This window comes from Trachemys scripta, unplaced genomic scaffold, assembly GCF_013100865.1.
Source record: "Trachemys scripta elegans isolate TJP31775 unplaced genomic scaffold, CAS_Tse_1.0 scaffold_26, whole genome shotgun sequence".
Taxonomy (NCBI): domain Eukaryota; kingdom Metazoa; phylum Chordata; order Testudines; family Emydidae; genus Trachemys; species Trachemys scripta.
This window is the reverse complement of record NW_023260511.1, coordinates 1,316,029-1,336,574: the sequence shown is the minus strand read 5'-3', so window position 1 is coordinate 1,336,574 and position 20,546 is coordinate 1,316,029. Positions and strand designations below refer to the sequence as shown.

General features: G+C 41.2%; 1 protein-coding gene across 3 annotated transcripts in view; it reads right to left on the bottom strand.

Moving 5' to 3' along the window:
- LOC117870356 (butyrophilin subfamily 1 member A1-like) overlaps nt 1–20,546 on the bottom strand; it is a 102,067-nt gene that overhangs the window by 48,617 nt on the left and 32,904 nt on the right. For 2 of the 3 annotated variants that reach the window (XM_034757495.1, XM_034757497.1), the window contains exons 6-8: nt 18,120–18,140; nt 16,063–16,083; nt 14,473–14,496 (exon numbers count right to left, since the gene is read on the bottom strand). In XM_034757495.1, coding sequence (XP_034613386.1) covers nt 14,473–14,496; nt 16,063–16,083; nt 18,120–18,140 — 66 coding nt within the window. The remainder of the gene's footprint in view (nt 1–14,472; nt 14,497–16,062; nt 16,084–18,119; nt 18,141–20,546) is intronic. The other variant, XM_034757496.1, reaches the window with a different exon arrangement.

Below are 20,546 nucleotides of genomic sequence, written 5' to 3'. Positions count from 1 at the left end.
AGAGCCCAGTTGAATGTGTCGTAATGGTCCTAGGGAGCTATAAATTGGCCATCTAGAAGTTCGTTGGCTAACAATTACCTGATCCATAAGGTATGTCTACACTGCAACTGGGAATATGCTTCCCAGTATGGATAAAGAGACATGCATTAGTTCTGCTCAAGCTAGCATGCGAAAAATAGCACCATGATTGCATGGCTCAGGCTACCTGCCCAAGTACAAACCCACCTGACCCACTGGGTACATACTTAAGTGACTAGCCTGAGCTGCTGCCTATTCTGCCATGGCAACACTGTTATTTCTAGTGCACTAGTTCAAGCAGATAGATCATGTGTCTACCTGTTCTGGGTAGGAAGCTCCAAACTGTAATGTAAGTGCACCCTTAGGACTTCAACAATAGAAACAAACAACCTAACCCTAGGTAATGATGTAAATATATTTTCTATGTTTAAATCAAAGGACAAGGACTGTAGGACATCTAATGTGTGTAGTGTTGCTTCACGCTTGGTTGAGTGGAAGAACAGCAGTAAATGTATAGACTGAATCTAATGAAAATCCAACAACACATTAGGAAGAATGTATGGTGTGGTCTCAAAGTAACCTTGTCTTTGGAAAATCACACACAGCAACTCTGCCATAAGTGCTTGCAATTCATTCACCCTTCACACCAATGTAAAGACCATGAGGAATGCTGCTTAAGGAAAAAATGGAACAAGCAACAGGAACCCAATTGTTCAAAGGAAACACCCATAAGTCTTTAAGTGCAATACTGAGATCCCACAAAAGGGTAGGGAAAAATTCTAGCAAGTCCTTTAAAAAGAATGAGAAAGATGAGAACAAAAATATATAGACCTGATCTTCTATCTGAAATAGCAACCAAATTTACCCAAAGAGAACTAAACTAAAGACTGGTGGCAAAGATAAAAGGTAATCAAGAATACCAGGAATCATAATTTCTATTGCAGAAATTTTGCTTCATGTTGACCAAATAGAAAATCTTTTCCATGATCTTTGTAAGTACTCCTGGCAGGAAGCCTCCTACTTTCAATCAATATCTACTGAACATGAACAGAACAACAGTTTTCTCCAGATCTGTCAGTCATATTGTTTCCATGCTATGAGATGATGGGATATAGAGATAGCTCGATTTTTCTGGATGAAGGAGTCTGCACGCAGTGGAAGAGGTATCGGAGTAAGCACCAACACTGCATTGAGCTCCTGGAGCCCATACTGTCTGGACCAAATTGTACATAGCAGAAAAAACAAGGCTCTGTCTTGTTTGATTTTCCTCAACACTAACAGAATTAAAGAAACCAGAGGGTAAGCATAAAACAGACCCTGAATTCATAGAATTAAATGTATCTCCTTGAGAATCTGGACTCTATTCCTCTTTTGAGCAGAAAGTCATGTAGTTCTTGTCGCACTTAGTGACATATCATGTGGTACACCCCATTGAACAAATAAAGATTTGATTACTGAGTTCTTCATAGTTAATTTGTAGTTCATCTTGAGAAATGCCTGCTTTGGTAGTCTGCCAGCAAATTATGAATGTCTAGCAGATGAAATGCAGATACTGTTATGCTGTGCCTGATACACCAGTTCCATAGAAAGAGTATTTCCCTATATAAGAGAGTGGACCTGCTCGTTCACATGAAAGATTGCAACAGTATTTTTGGTCATAATTTAAATATATTGTCCTGCAAAGTGGGAGAGAAAGAATCTCACAAAGTTTGAATGGGGATTTCTGAATCTCTGCCATTCACCAAAGCAACTTCTGGTACAATTTAACACCAGCAGAAGATTAAGTCTGAGGAGGTACAGGAGCCTATCATCATATGATGAAGGGGATGTCTGTGTCAGAACAATATCAACACCCTGATGCTTGGTAACATCCTTGTCAGAGGTGTGGGTTGGGGGAGGAAGCAGTGTCCCAACCTGATGATGTAACTGCTGATGCTGAAGCACAGATGGATAAAGAGGTGAAGATGACCTGTCTCTGGAAGCACATGCTGAAGAGTGTCTGGTGGTGAGTTGGTAGGGCCACGTGAACCAATAAAACCAAGAGCTCTTATCACACCAGGCATAAATGAGACTTCATCTGGAATACTGTGTGCATTTCTGGCCTCACGTTTAAGAAAGTAGAATTCAAACTGTAACAGGTGCAGAGAAAAGCTATTGGGATGATCACAGGAATGGAAAATCTACCTTACAAGAGGAGACTCAAGAATTTTGGCTCATTTAGCCTAACCAAATGAAAGCCGGGGGGAGATATAATTTCTCTCTATAAATTCATCAGAGGGATAAATACCAGGGAGGGAGAGGAGTTATTTAAGTTAGGCACCAATGCTGATATAAGAATAAATGGATATAAACTGGCCATCTACATGTTTAGGATTGAAATTAGACAAAAGTTTCTAATCATGAGAGGAGTGAAGTTATGGAACAGACTTCCACGGGAAGTGGGAGTGGGGGAAGGGGACAAAAAACCTAACTGGCTTCAAGACTGCTTGACAAGTTTATGGAGTGTATGGTATGATTCTCTACAACGGCATGATTCTCTACAACGGCATGTGGCCCATCTGCAATTGCTAGTAGCAAATATCCACATTGGTCAGAGATGGGACACTAGATAAGGAGGACTGAGTTATTTCAGAGAATTTGTTGCCAGGTGTGTGGCTGTTGGATCTTGCCAACATGCTCAGAATCCAACTGATCACCATATTTGGGGTCAGGAAGAAATTTTCACCCTATCACCTCACATACGAAAGCACCTCAAGGGCTTGCTCCTTTGCATCCTCCAGGTACATCCATACTAGTCCTGTTGAGTAATGATGGGAATAATGGGACCTGGGCAAGATATTGTGGAGTATGGCTGGGGTTGCATGGGACCAGGGACTGGTGAACCAGCCGGTTGTTGCAGCAGTTAGAATGGGTGTGTCAGGGGGCCTTGGGGCATTCCCAGAACTTCTGGGTGCTGCCTCTTCAGGTGGGACCAGAAAGCACTGTTCCCAGACTCCCTTTCCCCAAGAGCATGTAGGGAACCCCCTTCTCAGTGAGCTCAGGCAGCCACATTTCGGTGCCCTGCCACCATTGAATAGTGCTCCCAAATGCTGAAGTAGCATCAGCACTTGGAGTGGTAAGGAGCTTCTTTCCCCAGTTTTTCCTTACTAGCTCCTACGTGACTCTCCTCCATCTGGTCATTCATTCTAGGCAGGTTTGTTTGTTTTTTTGTGGAAAGTCTGTCAGTGTTCTACACCCATCAACTGTCCAACCCCCCTCTCCCTTTCCCCTGTGCTGATTAAAGTATGCACTGAAAATTGCACACCAATTTATAAAATTGACAAGACCCTTGAGTAAGTGAAATTGACATGTCTTCCAGGTGACGGTCACCTAAACTGAAAAACTGGTTATCCCAAAAACATTTTTTCAGAATTTCTGTTCCTCAGAATTTCATTAGGTTTTTAACTTTTTTTCCTGAAATCAGGGCAATTTTTTTCTAAAACCTAAAAAGTTTCCTCAGGGTGGAATTTTCATTTTCCAGCCAGCTATAATGATAATCTCATATGACATCCTGAAAAACAAACAAACAAACAAAAAAACCCTCACCCAGTGTATACATGTGTCGTTTCTGTATCTGAAGTTAGAAATATGGACTATGCGACAATTACAAAGTGTTTACACCTGGGAAATGCCCACCAGACAAAATGCAATCAGTCTGTCTGGTTAGTAAATGGGACATTAGGAAGGACAATAGGACTTTGAAGATGCTAATCTCCAACCTTCCTGAGAAGCTTCCTGGGCTGCTGCTTTGACACTGCAAGGTAATCTGATCCTGTCACCTGGTATTGGACCCCATCTTGGCCTGCTGGTATTTTGCCACAGAAGTGGTGGAGTCCAAAATGGGAAACAAAGCTTTTGCACCATATGTAAATCCTATTTAAGGCAGGGAAGTGAGTTAATCAGACCTCCTTCTTCACTGAATCCCTGCCCAGGATGACTGCTGAGAAGAAGGAATTGGAAGAAGAGCTGAGCTTGGGATGGAAAAGTGTCTGGCCTGTGAAAGAAATGCCTAAAACAACATTTAGGGTGAGGAATTTCAGCTTATAACCAGTTTCTTTAGTGTATTGAGATTAGATTGCATATTTGTTTTATTTGGTTGGTAAACTGCTTTGATCTGTTTTCTAACCCTTATAATCACTTAAAATCTATTCTTTGTAGTTAATAAACTTGTTTTGTCTATTCTAAAACCCAGTTTGTTCAAAAAGCTGTGCATATTTTCCCCCACATTGAGGAAGGGGGCGATTTTCATGAGCTTATGCTGTACAGATTTCTGTGGAGCACAAGACAATACAATTTTGGGTTTACACTCCAGAAGGGTTTACACTTGAGTGCTGGGCAATTCCCTAGCTGAGTCTTCCCACACAGAGCTGATTTCAATGTCTGTCTTTCTGCAGCTGGGCACGTCCCTACCTGTGTGTGTGTGTGCTGGAGGAGGCTTGAGGTCCTGGAACAGCTGGACAGAAAGAGGGAGCCCAGGCTGGTGGAATGGGCGGTTTTAGTGGTACCCCAGTATATCTGGTGGCAGCCTGGAAAGTGGGGGGCAACCCATCACAGTGTCACAGCAAGTACAGTAATGTGGACAGCTTATTGCTTTGAGACACTGGTGGTGATTTTAAGTGAGCTATAAGTGTGTTGTCTAGAGAACAGACAAAGTGCTTACCAGTTTGTTATTTTCTGTTTGCTTATTTTGGGTAAGTGAAGTAGGGGCAGAAAAGTAAGAAAATAAGTGAAAGTGAAGCTACCTAAAAGCTGGAGTTCTACATTACATTACATTAGATTACAGGTAGAAGAAAATGAAAAGATGCACAAGAGGCAGGTGGAATTAAGACAATTGCAGATAAAAGAATAGGAAGCTGTGGAAGCCAGACAAAAAGAAGCCCATGAGAGGGCCATGGAAGCCCAGAAGCAAGCCATGGAACTGCAAGCCAAAGAAATGGAGGCAGAAGGAGGTAAGCAAAAAGCTGCCCTGGAACTGCAAGCCAAAGAAATGGAGAGGATAGAAAAAGTGAGACAGCATGAACTGGTGTTGATAGAGAAGCAGAACCAGAACAGCACACCCGGGGGCCCTACCTCTCCAAAAATCAACAAATGTGAGCAATTGTGTCCTGCATACAGCGAAACTGGGGACATTGCTGAATATGTCATCACCTTTGAGAGGCTGGATGTGCTCCGTGAGATTCCTGAGGATCAAAAGCTGACCACTTTGGTTGCAAAGTTGTCTGGGAGAGCTCTGGATATATTCAATAAGATGCCAATGGGTGATGCTTCCAGCTATGGTAAATTTAAGGAATTGGTTTTAAAACAGTTCCAGATTACACCTGAAACTTATAGAGTAAAATTTAGAAGTCTTAAGAGAGTGGATGGAATGAGTAATGTGGCATATATAAACCAAAGAAGAGATTTACTGGATAAGTGGGTAAGGGGAAAACATATTTCAAGCTTTGAAGAAACGTGTGAACTGGTTGCATGGGAATAGTTCATAAATATGTCTAATGATGAAGTGAAACTGTGTTTATGAGATTAAAAGGTAAATATTGTTGAAGAATTTGTTACTTTTGTGGATGAATTTGAACAATCCCAAACATCTATTAGAAATAAATCACAGGCAGAGGATTTTAAGTTTGGTGGGAAGGAGGGTTTCCATTTTGCACCTGGGAAGAAGGAGGGTGGATGGAAGGCTGGATGCTCACCTCCCCAAGTTCATTCCTCCAGTCTTCATCACAAATCTCCTGTAAAAAACAGAAGAGCTCAGAAGGTGCTATCATTGTAATTCCACTGAGCACCTGAGGAATACATGCCATGTGCTGAATGGGAACAGGCATCAGGCAACTCATAGAAATGCTGCTACCCAGAGCACAGAGGCACCTTAGGCAATTGTTACTTATCATACAGGGTTTGTAAAGGTAGCCACTGCACAGCCTTGCAAGAAGTACATAAAGGCTGTCAAAGTAAATTGCAAAGAGCTCCCTGGGTGGAGGGATACTGATGCAGAAATTTCTGTGGTCAGGTGAGACCTTGTTCAGGAAAAAGACATACGGCCAGGAGAGATGGCAGAACATTTGTTAGTAGGAGGTCACAAAATCCTTGTGACTTTGGCTAAAATGCACACGGAAACTGAGAATTTGCAAGCTAAATTAACAGTTGCTGCTGTTCTCCATAACCCAACCCAAATATTATTGGGGAATAACTTTTTCAAAGTGGCTCAGGCTGTCCAGGGATCTGTCAGCAACAAGAAGGAATCTTGTGCTGAAGTCCTAGAGAGAAAGAGTAACATCACAGAAACTGCTGGCGAAATGGGAGAGTGTCTCTTTAATTTCCTCTGCAGCAGTGAGCAACAATCTGCTGACAGGGATGGGTATGGTTGAGATCAGCTCTTATGGCCGAGTAACTAAAGACAGGTTTTCCTCCAGGGAGGAGGGAAATTCACTCCTTGTCTGTGGGAAGACTGTCCAGTTGCGGTTAAACAAGGGACAGACCTCACTCTCGAATGCATATGAAGATGTGTCCTAGAGGGAAGCCCAGAGGAGGGGGATGGAATCCTAGAGCCTGCTGCAGTGGGGAGGGTTCCATGGGCTCTGTAACTGGAGGAAAACCCAATTCAAAGAGGGAGGAGGGTACAGTGCTTACCAGTGAAATGACAGTACTGGCGGTTAGCTGTGAACCCACAGCTGAACAGGGGATAAACCCCACTCTAGAGAGTACAGAGGTGTGCGCCTTATAGGGGGACCCAGAGAAGGAAGTTAAGAAGGGATGTGGGGGAGTACAGAAATAACTCCTCACTGGTTACATGGAAGAGTTTGCCCAGGAGAAATTTGCTGGAACAGCATATGTTCTCCCAGGCACCCCACCTGTGGCTCAGGCTTCAAGATGGAACTGTGTAATTGACCTCTCAGAGGGGAGATATACCTATCTCATAGAACTGGAAGGGACCTTGACAGGTCATCAAGTCCAGCCTCCTGCCTTCACTAGCAGGACCAAGTACTGATTTTGCCCCAGATCCCTAAATGGCCCCCTCAAGGATTGAACTCACAACCCTGGGTTTAGCAGGCCAATCCTCAAACTGAGCTATCCCTCCCCCACACAGCTGACCTCTTGGAAACAGAGAGAGGAGTGACAGAGAGTACCCCAATCCAGGTGTCACTTTTGCAAAATCTTCTTCCTGATGTACTTGTGAAAATTAACTCTGTCTCTTTAAGGCAGGATGAGCAACTTTCTAAGGACTTGAGTGTCAGTGAAAATACTAACAACCCACCTGACAAAGGGGAGGAGGCAGCCATTTCCTGGGCAGGTAAACTCCTCCCAACAGCTGAGCATAGGTCACTGAGTAATGGGAGTGAGAACCACAAAGAAATCCCAGGAGGTGGGAGGACAGGGGTGGTAGATTCTTCACATGGGCTTAACCCTGGAGATGAAATGCAACTCCACAGGGGGAGGGCCAGTAACATGCAAGGTCTCTTTACACCCTTTCCTCCCCAACATCCCAAAGGCATACATGAATTAAGAACCTTTACTGTGGGGGATACTGAACAAAACACTAAAGGAGAAGAAAAACTAGTACCTGAACACATACAGTGGTTCAGGAAGGGGCTGTAAAACACAATCAATGCTGAACAAACCGGATCATCTACACAGAAGATGTGGTGTGATAGACATATTTGGAAATGCCTCCCTGCCATGAATTTGCTGGTACTATTATGTGTCATGATACATAATCTATTGATTGTGACAAAGAGGTTGGTCCTGATGATAAATCTTTTAAAAACATTTAACATACATGATTTTTGGAAGAAATTTTGGAACATGCTAGCAGTGGTATCAAGGAAGTCCTATATGAATACTACTTCTCAGGTAGTACCTGTAAACAGGCTTAGAGGTTGTCACAGCAGAAAAAGCATAACAAACCTAGACTGTTGTATGAAAGGGGAAACTGAGGTACACCGCTTCATGGCATTGGTGATCGTTCCCCTTTATTTGACATTGGTGAGGCCTCATCTGGAATACTGTGTCCAGTTTTGGGCCCCACACTACAAGAAGGATGTGGAAAAAATGGAAAGAGTCCAACGGAGGGCAACAAAAATGATTAGGGGTCTGGAGCACATGACTTATGAGGAGAGGCTGAGGGAAATGGGATTGTTTAGTTTCCAGAAGAGAAGAATGAGGGGGGATTTGATAGCAGCCTACAACTACCTGAAGGGGGGTTCCAAAGAGGATGGAGCTCGGCTGTTCTCAGTGGTGGCAGATGACAGAACAAGGAGCAATGGTCTCAAGTTGCAGTGGGGGAGGTCCAGGTTGGATATTAGGAAAAACTATTTCACTAGGAGGGTGGTGAAACACTGGAATGCGTTACCTAGGGAGGTGGTGGAGTCTCCTTCCTTGGAGGTTTTTAAGGCCTGGCTTGATAAAGCCCTGGCTGGGATGATTTAGTTGGGAATTGGTCCTACTTTGAGCAGGGGGTTGGACTAGATGACCTCTTGAGGTCCCTTCCAACCCTGATATTCCATGATTCTATGGTGGCTAAATGCCAAGACACCTACCCTCTAGAAGATATTAATATCTGCATTGTATTAACAATGCTGTACACTAAATTGCTTGCAGGCAACTTGGAAAAGGAAACCCAAAATTTTGTAAAAACGTTTATGGCTAACACTACAATTTTCGGTAACACTGGGAAATTAGATAACCAAGACCTAAAGAAGATTTTAGGCACACTGCCTTCACATTAGTCAGTGACTAACCTCTGGCAGTAATCTAAGGGGGGAGGTGTGACCCTAAACCACCATATTCTTCATGGAGATATTGTTATGATATGAATATGGCATAACTAAGATGTGTTCTATGCAAGATGGGTCATGTGAGGTATCATTGGAAAGGTTATGATTTACTGAATATGATCATCCTATTTGTATGCATGTGTCATTTCTGTATATGAAGTTAGAAATATGGACTATGTAACAATTACAAAAGTGTTTGCACCTGGGTAATGCCCACCAGACAAAACACAATCAGTCTGGCTGGTTAGTCAATGGGCCGTTAGGGAGGACTCCCACCTTCCTGAGAAGTTTCCTGGGATGCTGCTTTGACACTGTAAGGTAATGTGATCCTGTCACCTGGTCCTGGACCCCATGTCATAAACAGATAGTTAAGGGTTAATGCCTCTTTTACCTGTAAAGGGTTAAGAAGTTCACTTAGCCTAGCTGACACCTGACCAGAGGTACCAATGGGAGGACAAGATGGTTCAAAGGGAAGGAGGGAAGTTCCCTTTGTCTGTTGAGTTTCACTTTGGACCGAAGTGGGAAAGCTCCAGAATTCAGCCTCTTATTAAGTAGTGAGTATTAGTGAAGGAAATAAATAGATTTATGTTTATTTCTTTGTAACCTGTCTTGTGCAATTAGAGGAATAATCAAATTGGGTATTTGGGTATTTTTGTTGTGTAACTAAATTTTTGCCCAGGGGAACATCCTCTGTGTTTGGAATCTTTTGTCTGTGAGAGTAGCTGGTATGCTAATCTCTCCCAGAGGGTTTTCTTTTACCCTTCTTTTCTTTAATTAAAAGCCTTTTTCTTAATACCTGATTGATTTTTTCCTTGTTTTTAGATCCAAAGGGGTTGGATCTGGATCCACCAGGAGTTGGTGGGAGAAAGGAGGGGGGGTGGTTAATTTCTCCTGGTTTTAAGATTGAAGTGGTTTGGATCTGTGTTCAGCAGGGAATTGGTGAAGAGTCTCTCAAGGCTACCCAGGGAAGGGAATTAGGTCTTGGGAGTGGTGGCAGCCAGATCAGATCTAAGCTGTTAATTGAGCTTAGAGCTTCTCATGCAGGTCCCCCACATCTGTACCCTAAAGTTCAGAGTGGGGAAGGAACCTTGACAGGGGATAAGATGTTTCAAAAGGAAGGAGGGAAGTTTCCTTTGTTTAGTATCAGAGGGGTAGCTGTGTTAGTCTGAATCTGTAAAAAGGAACAGAGGGTCCTGTGGCACCTTTAAGACTAACAGAAGTATTGGGAGCATAAGCTTTCGTGGGTAAGAACCTCACTTCTTCAGATGCAACTAAACTTTGTTTAGTTTCAGTTTCAGTTTTGACCAGAGTGAGAGAGCTCCAGAATTCAGCCTCTGATCAAGTAGTGAGTATTAGTGAAGGAAATAAATAGGTTTATGTTTATTTCTTTGTAACTTATCTTGGGCATTAGGGAATAATCAAATTGGGTATTTTTTGTGTAACTAAGTTTTTGCCCAGGGGAACATCCTCTGTGTTTTGAATCTGTTGTCTTCATTATGCTATCTCCCAGAGGGTTTCTTTTACCTTTCTTTTCTTTAATTAAAAGTCCCTTTTTAAAGAACCTCATTGATTTTTCCTTGTTTTAAGATCCAAGGGGTTTGGATCGGTGTTCACCAGGGAATTGGTGGAGGAGTCTCTCAAGGCTACCCAGGGAGGGAAAGGTTTTTGGGGGGAAGACAGAGTTTCCCAAATAACTCAAACTATTTGGGTGGTGGCAGCCAGACCAGATCTAAGCTGTTAATTGAGCTTAGAGGTTCACATGCAGGTCCCCACATCTGTACCCTAAAGTTCAGAGTGGGGGTGAAACCTATGACACCCCATCTTGGCCTGTTAGTATTTTTCCACAAAAGTGGTGGAGACCAAACTGGGAAACAAAGCTTTCCAGCCATATGCACATCCTATTGAAGGCAGGGAAGTGAGTTAATCAGGGCTCCTTCATTGAATCCCCTCCCAGGATGACTGCTGAGAAGATCTAAGGAACATGGACTGGGGTGGGGGGAGAAGAGATTAGCCCAGGCTGGAAAAGGTGTGTGGCCTGTGAAATAAATGCCTAAAACAACATTTAGGGTGAAAAATTACTAACCAGTTTCTTTAATGTATTGAGCTTAGTTTGTGTATTTGTTTTATTTGCTCAGTAATCTGCTTTGATTGGTTTGCTAACACTTATAATCACTTTAAATCTATCCTTTGTAGTTAAGAAACTTGTTTTGTCTATTCTAAAACCAGTTTGTGCAATTCATAATTGGGTGGAGGTTGGGGAAAGCTGTGCATATCTTCCTCCACATGGAGGGAGGGGAAAATTTTCATGAGATTGCGCTGTACAGATTTCTATGCAGTGCAAAACAATACAATTTGGGGTTTACACTCCAGAAGGGGTGTGCACTTGAGTGCTGGGAAATTCCCTAGCTGAGTCTTCCCACACAAAGCTGATTTCAGTGTCTGTGTCTTTCTTCAGCTGGGTGTGTACCTACCTGTATATATGTGCTGGAGGAGGTTTGAGGGCCTGGCTCAGCACGACAGGGAGAGGGAGCCTAGACTGGTGGAGAGGGTGCATCTTAATGGTACTCCAGCATATAAGGTGGCACTCTGGACAGTGGGGGGCAACCTGTCACAATCACACCTTCAGTTAAATGATGAATTAGAATAGGGCATTCCCATTTTGAAGTCACTGGCATCACTGAAAGATGTTTGCTAGGGTAACCTTTATGGAAAAAAAAAATCCAGCAACACAGTGGGGACTATCCAGTTTATTGCACTGAATGCAGCATATATGATTACCTGCTTTGTAGGAAGATGGCATATGTGTGTATTTGGATTAAGGAGCTCCTGGCACTCAGAGACCAAGTACATCTCTGGAGACTAGACTGTCTGAATTGGAGGAGCTAAGCTAGACAGAGATGCACATAGAGTACAGTGTATGCCTTGTGAGGTATCATTTGCAAATTCATAATCCGCTGAATATTATTATCTTGTTGAAATGTGTATAACACCACTGCATGTAAAATTATGATATTTTGCTATATGATTGTTACTGAAGTATGTTGTAGTTGCAACAATTTCTCACAAAGACACACTAACACAAAAGCAATGTGCTAATGGGCCAAACTGCTTAACTGGCCATCTACCCAGCAGTCAGAAAGTATAAATAGGAAATTTACATTTCAGCCCAGAGGATGGTTCCAATTGCACATACGCATTGTTGGGACTATTGGTCTACACCCAGGCGTGTGTGTGCGTGTGGGGGGTAATTTTGAAAGAGAGGAGGAGGATATAAAAATAAGAGACAGTGACCTTCACTTGTCCCCCTCCTCTCCCCTCTTTTCTTACAACATAACCAAATACCAGAAGAACATGGAACTGGGGATGGAGGTTGGCTGAAAGGAAATCCAGTCTGTGAACTGTTGCAGCTTATGGTGAAAGAGACATTTTGTTTTTAAGTTCATTTAGGTATAAGCTTACAGTTTTATCTTTTTATTTCTTTTGTAACCAATTCTGACTTTTTCCCTTATAATTTGTAATAATTTAAAAGCTATCTTTCTGTAGTTAATAAACTTATTTTACAGTTTAATCTAACCAGTGTCTTTGGACTGAAGTGTTTAGGAAACTCCACTTGAGACAACAAAGCTGTGTATCATTATTTTCCTTTATTGAAATGACAGAGTTATTATGAGCTTGAATTGTTCAGTAGTGTGTTGGATAATACAAGATGCCTATTTCTGAGGTATAAGGCTGGGATTGAGAATTTGCTACTGTTACCCTGTATGTAATTCATGAGTGACTGGGAGAGCCTTCATGTATTCAGCTGGGAGTAATTTTGCATGCTAGTGGCTGTGTGTGAGCAGAATATGGCTGTTCACCAGAAAAGCAGTGTAAAAGACTACAAAGCTGAGGGGCACAGTATTTCAGCAGTACAGATTGTACCCAGGAAACATCATAACAGGAAATAGTAATAAGGGATTCAATCATTAGAAATAAACCCAGATGGGTTTGTGATGACCAGGTGAACCGAATTGCCTGGCAGGTCCAAAGGTTGTGGATATCTCAAGATATCTAGCCAGACTCATGTACAGTATTTGGCAGGAGCCAGTGGTCATTGTGCATGTAGGTATCAATGACATATAGAAAGGTAGGAGAGAGGTCCTGGAGTACAAATTTAGGCTAATAGGTAAGAGACTGTAGTCCAAAACCTCCATTGGAACATTCCCAGAAATGCTTCCACTTCCACTTGCAGGGACAGTTAGACGGGCAGAACTGCAGGGACTCAATGAGTGTGTGAGATGATGATGTAGGGACGAAGGGTTTAGATTTATTAGGAACTGGGGACCTTTGCGGAAAGGAGTAGCCTGTACAGGAAGGATGGGCTTCACCTAAACCAAAACAGAACAAGATTTCTGGCTTGTAAAATTAAAAAGGTTGTAGAGGAGTTTTTAAACTAAGGGTAGGGTGAAAGCCTATAGGTGCAGAGGACCTCATGGTTCAGACAGAGACATCCCTTAGAAGAGGATCTATTATTGGAGATAATCTATATTCTAGTAAGGAGGCGAGGATATGGAAGATGACAAAGTACAGGTAGGAATTGATGAGAAACAGTCAAATGAAAAAGATTCCCATTCATTTATATCCAATAAAGGCAGACAACTATTTAGTTGGGGATTGGTCCTGCTGTGAGCAGGGGGTTGGACTAGATGACCTCCTGAGGTTTTTTTAAAAACCTCCTTAGTTTTTATAAGTGCTTATATACAAATGCTAGGAGTCTATATGCTAAGATGAGTGAACTTGAGTGCCTGGCATTAAATGAGGCTATTGATCTAAAAAGCAGGGTGGGATGATGTTAATCAGTGGGACACTGTAATACTGGAGTACAAAATATATTGGAATGATGGAACAGATCGTGGTGTTTGGGGAATGGCACTATATGTGAAAGAAAGCATAGAGTCATATATAGTCAAAATCTTAAATAAATCAAACTGTACCATAGACTCTCACAAATTACAATTTTTTTTTTTTTATTTTTTTTTTTAAAGAGGACCAAAAAAGTGCCTCCTGGATAAATAGCAAAGTAAATGATGCAGTCAGAGGCAAAAAGACATCCTTCAAACATTGGTAATTAAATCCTACTGAGGAAAATAGAAAGGAGCATAAACTGACAAATTCAGCATAAAGATATAATTAGGGAGGCCAAAAAAGAAATTTGAAGAGCAGCTAGTCAAAGCCTCAAAATCCGCAGGATGTTAGAACACATAATGAACGATCTCCCACTCTGGAGATTCCCAGCACATACTGGAATTTCCCAAACTCATTTAATATTATTGAAATGTGGATGTTGTTCTGTAGTAGACCACTTTAATACCATGTTTTAGCAATGTTGACAAATCTGTTTTGAATGGGCATACCAAGCCCTTTTCTACAATTACCAATAAAACAGCGTAAGATGGTTTGGAAACTAACAACCCAGAAACATTTCCAATTCCACTGGGATTGACATTGTTATAAAAACTACACCACATTTTTAAAGTTTCTTCTTTAATGACAGCTCTCTGGAATTTGGGCCTGAAATAACCAAGTACTCATCTTTTTTCTGTCAATATGGCTGAGTGAGAGTGAAACCTTAATGATGTTTGAGAAGGCATATAGGAAATCTTACCTGCTTCCAAAGCTTTTGCTTTTTCTAAATAAGGAAAGTAAAGAGATAACATTTTTCAATCATTAACTGTATATTTATTCTTTTGTCAGTGCTACAAAATGGCATGCACACATACATACACACACACACGCACACAGCCAAATCATGTTCCCACTAATGTGTATGTCAAGTTCTTCTTAGCTTCAGTGGAAGCAGGGTCAGTTCCATACTCTACTAAAAGAATCCCCACAGATCTTCTTCTTCAGCTCAAAATATAAACCTGTTTCTCTGAATTAGCCTTCCTGCTTTAACATAACAGTGAAATCAAATCAAATACTAAGAGCATGAAAGTTCCAACTTTGGAGTTGGGGGGAAGAGAGAGAAAAAGATATTTTATTATGGTGACTTTTAGAAATTGTAAAGTACCCAGAAACCCTAGTGGTGAACACAGACTAAATGGAGAGACTGAGAGAGAGAGAGAGTGTGAGAGAGAGAGAGAGAGTGTGTGAGTGTGTGTCTAGGCTAAACAAAAAAAATCAATTTGCATCTCATTAGTAGTACAGGTACCCAATATAAAATCCGACTTGATTTATGAGCTACGGCTGTGTGATCCTTGAACATTCAAAAATTACAAGGACTATCCTGGGGGTACTGAATGATTCCAGATTTTGATCCATAAACTGCTCAAAAACATCCTACTTAGTTGAGGAAATAGGTGAGGTGAAGCCCTGGTTCCACTGAAATCAATGGAAACACTCACAATGGGACCACAATTTCATATATAGTGTAGTAAAATGTATTAATTAAAATAGGTTAGAGAACATGTTTTAAAACACAGCGGTGTATCTAGCATAGACAACATTTATCACCTTTTAAAATACATTATCATTGACCAGAACCTGCTACTAAATTTTATCACTCAATCTATTTTCTAAGTCTAGACATGAACATTTGAAATGTGATTCCTGAGAGGAGGAGGAAAGGAAAGTTCATATACAAGGAAGTATCAACCTTAACATTACAATTAGTAGCTCAAAGCCAAAAAGTAGGATTTTCTAAAACACTTAAATCACTGAAAAGCAGACTTTCAAGAGGACTTGTGCTGCTAAATCACTCAGACCATGCCAAGATCCTACCATCACCGAATAAAAAGGTTGGGGGCAAAGCAACTTGTTCTCTCTCCTCATTAACATGACAATATATTTAATGGCAATTTATGCACAAATGTCTATGAAAGAAGTACCTTTATTTTATGTTTCAAAGTTATTTTCCATTTAAGGCAGCCATAACTTGTTTTACTCCATGCTTATTTTCCACAGTTAGAATGAAGATAATATCAGAATCAAAGTCTCCACGGTTTAGGTATGCAGCTTTACAGCTAAAATCAATCAGGTAATTGATCTGATTACATTCCTCAGATACACGGAAATTGTTAGTTTTTTTTTTTTTTTTTTAACTGGGGGAATTAATTGTACACAATCCTCATGGCCACTGGTGCATTTAGGAAAGAGAAGGAGGTGGGGTGATGGGGAGCTCCAAGTATTCATTTCATTCTCAGAGTCTCATTCTGGTAAAGTACAAAATTCAGCAGAAAAAAATTAGAATGCATACCAATTTCTTTCTGGAGTTGCTCTGCAAGAAAAGAACAAAAAATTCAGTTACTAACCATGCTAACATTGTGACAGATATGTGCAATTTTCTCTCTTATAGTTAGGAGATTTTAATGTATTCAGTTTATGATTCCTGTTGGGCCAGGGGTTTTATGTAATTCCATGAGAGAGGGTAACCACAACCCGACAGGAAATATGGACAGTGTGTGTGAGGGGGCGGAGGGGGGCACATTATTGAGCAAATTCACACCCTGAGAGAGGCCCCACATCCAGGGGAGGCTCCCATATGCTAGTTTAAACTGGATTCTACAGAGGCCAACAGACTCAGAAAGGACTTTTGCAATAATAGTTGGAGTTGAAACTGACTCACGGCCTTCTCTCTGATCCAGCAATTGGACAGGACTTTCTGTCAAGGGAAGGGTTGGAAGCGCCGACACCAACCAGAGTTTTAAAACATATTCATTAAAATGGGTTAGCTAACTCATTTTAAAACACAGCTTTTTATCTAGCACAGACAGGATTTTACATCTTGAAAAATCCATTAGCGTTGGCCAGGACGAGCTACTGAATTTTATTACCCAACTAAAAAAAGAACAGAAGTACTTGTGGCACCTTAGAGACTAACAAATTTATTAGAGCATAAGCTTTCGTGGGCTATTGCTCACTTCTTCGGATGCAGTAGCCCACAAAAGCTTATGCTCTAATAAATTTGTTAGTCTCTAAGGTGCCACAAGTACTCCTGTTCTTTTTGCAGATACAGACTAACACGGCTGCTACTCTGAAACCTGTTATTACCCAACTGACATTCATATTAGAGATCTGATTCCTGAGAGAAGGAGGAAAGGAAAGTTCATACACAGCCGAGTATCTCCTTTATCGTTACAATTTCCACTGGCTTGAGAAACACTCCTGGTTCGATCCATATACCCTCTTGTACATAAAAGGGATTTCAAAAGAATTGGAACTTTCCAAATGGAAGAAACAATGGTAGTGTGACTGCTATAGCTAATGGACAAGACAATGATTGAGGAGACCTCGGTTCCCACATATTCCAAAAATTCCCATATCTCCTTAGGACAGCATCCAAAGCTTCCTGTTCTTGACTTTCCCCATGTGTACAAGGGAGGCAGTAATACTCAGGGCCTCACAATTTTGTAGGTTGTTTCACTCATTAATGTTGAGAGCGTGCTCTGAGCTGCTCCTGTGAAGGCTGGTTGTGATGGGAGGAAATCCCTCCTTGGGAACAGGAAAGAGAATCAGTCCCTGCCCAGAGAAACTGCCAGAGCCTAAAGGGAGGGCAGTGTTGATGGGGCTTCTTAGGAAGCAGAGGCAGATTATTGAAGGCATTTAGGCACCTCAAAGTGCAGATACACAGCCAGCTGGATGTTTTCCAACTGAAATCCAGAAGAAATGATTGACATCACTTCTCCCATCTTGGCTCCATTTGGACAGTCTAGAATGAATGTATAAACAAGTCTGGCACATAGCACTGCTGTAGGCTGGGGCCGATATCCCACAGGCAAGGAGGAGGATTTTCAAAAACACCCAAGTGAGTGAGAAATGGAGACTTCTAGGGGGACTTTTGCTTTTACGTCACTCAGGTTGTCAAAAAATCCCACCAATATCGAATAAGATGGTTTAAGGCACAGCTCCTTGTGCCCTCTCTCCTCATTATGACCCACATGAATGTAATCACAATATATGCATAAATATCTGAGACGGATGTACCTGTATTTTATGTTTCAAGGTAATTTTCCATATAAGGTGACTATGGCTTGTTTTACCTATGATTAGTTTTAAAATTAGAATGAAGATAATGGCCAGAATCAGAGTCTCCAAGATTTCTGGTATTCAGCATTACGGCTCAAATCAATCAGGAAATTGATCTTTGTGCATTCCTAAAATACACTGAAATTGTCATCAGCTGGTCTGCTTGGGGAATGAATTAAACTCAAATCTCAAAGAGATGGAGGTGAGGAGATGGGGAGAACCGGAAACTTATTCAGAGCATTATTATGGTAAGGAACAATATTCAGGTGAAAAAAAGGGAGCACATACCAATTGTTTTCTGCAGTTGCTCTGGAAGAGAAGAACGACATTTCAATGACTGTGTTAACATTTATCACCTTGCAGTGAAGAAGGAGCTTGTTCTGGAGCCCAAACCCAAAATCTTTGGCCAGGCCCTCCCTATTGTATCATTACTTGCAGATGCATTTTTCAGAACTTTCTCCTCTTTCATTGTGACAATTTGGGTATTAAAAATGACTCCCTTTTTGCCTTCTGGTCATTACCGGTAAGAAAATAACAGCAATCTAAGATTGTGCACACTTGATTCATATTTCAAAGACAGGGAATCAGTAACGGTGTGGTGTAAGCAGGTTTTTAAGCAGTTAACAATATATAAATAGATCAGTGCCTAAAGAAATTCAGTATGGGCTAACACCCTGGTACACTTTATGAAAACCAAAGGCATTCTGAAAAATGTTTTTCAGGCATAGCACCAGTCAAAGTCCCTTGTGCTCTCAACAATTGCAGGATATGCCATATTTTCTACTGGCCTGAATCTGTGGCCTCTGCCTACCACTGCTCATAACTGCCCCCATCCTTATCTCTTGTCTAGTCCCCTTTTGCTTCAGTCCAGCCCACCAACCTGGCTTCTCTTCACTTTCCTCTCTGTTTGCTCAGCAATTACTAGATCTTCCCATGATACAGTTCTGCTGTACCCCCATTGCAATTTTGGGGCAGAGGAGGGAGGGAGGCATGGCTCACAGGCCTTTCTGCATAAGGTTTTCAAAAGGTTTTTATTTCAAAACAAATGAACTTTCCTTTTAAACCTCTGTGCTGGGTGAGTGTAAATACTCAGAATTTAAGGATTTGGCCTCCAAAAGAACAATGGGGTGGAGGGATAACTCAGTGGTTTGAGAATTGGCCTGCTAAACCCAGTGGTGTGAGGTCAATCCTTGAGAGGGCCACTTAGGCGTCTGGGGCAAAATCAGTGCTTGGTCCTGCTAGTGAAGGCAGGGGGCTGAACTCAAGGATCTTTTCGGGTCCCTTCCAGTTCTATGAGATAGGTATATCTCCATATATTTACTTTATTTAATATATTTTATATATATTCTTTTTTTATTTTAATATTTTTCATTGGGAAATCCAATAACAGGTTTATGCACTGAACATATTACTAAAATATTCCATACCTAATCAGAAAAAAGCCCTCCAAAACCAAAACCTTAGTTCTGAATCTCCTCTCAGTTATACACATTTAAATACAGATTAAGTCTATTGACTTCCACAGAGATATATTCAAAATATATATTTTTTTCTGAAATTAACCCTGAAAATTTGGGCCTTTTTTTTTTTTTGTCCAACTCAGCCATTTTATTGATAGTTGGAAGCAAAGTTACAGAATTTGCCCTGAGTTGCAGTTGTGTGTTTCTAGAAAAAAAAGTTTTGCAGTTAGTGGAATAATTCTGTATTTGAACTTGCATAACTGAGCTCAGAAACTGGTCCAAGCTTTTGGATTGTGAGTTATATATTTCTTATTATACATATGTATGAGATTGTCAATTGGAGTTTTCCTTGATTTAATGCAGCAGAGACAGCCTCTTTCTGCAGAAATAAATATTGCTCCCATTCAATTAAAGCAAACAGGATGTTAGGAATCATTAAAAAGGGGATAGAGAATAAGACTGAGAATATATTATTGCCCTTATATAAATAGATGGTACGCCCTCATCTCGAATACTGTATACAGATGTGGTCTCCTCATCTCAAAAAAGATATACTGACACTAGAAAAGGGCAACTAAAATGATTAAGGGTTTGGAACGAGTCCCATATGAGGAGAGATTAAAAAGGCTAGGACTCTTCAGCTTGGAAAAGAGGAGACTAATGGGGGATATGATAGAGGTATATAAATTCATGAGTGATGTGGAGAAAGTGGATAAGGAAAAATTATTTACTTATTCCCATAATACAAGAACTAGGGGTCATCAAATGAAATTAATAGGCAGCAGATTTAAAACTAATAAAAGGAAGTTCTTCTTCATGCAGCGCACAGTCAACTTGTGGAACTCCTTACCTGAGGAGGTTGTGAAGGCTAGGACTATAACAGAGTTTAAAAGAGAACTGGATAAATTCATGGTGGTTAAGTCCATTAATGGCTATTAGCCAGGACGGGTAAGGAATGGTGTCCCTAGCCTCTGTCTGTCAGAGGGTGGAGATGGATGGCAGGAGAGAGATCACTTGATCATTGCCTGTTGGTCCACTCCCTCTGGGGCACCTGGCATTGGCCACTGTCGGTAGACAGGATACTGGGCTAGATGGACCTTTGGTCTGACCCGGTACAGCAGTTCTTATTATTGGTGAGATTTTAGTGACACAATCTCTAGGAACATTTCAGAGCCGTGGTTCTCACAGCAAGTGTACCTCTACACCTTGCACCTATTTACTAAGAAATATTATTGTAGAGGGAGCTGCTATGGAT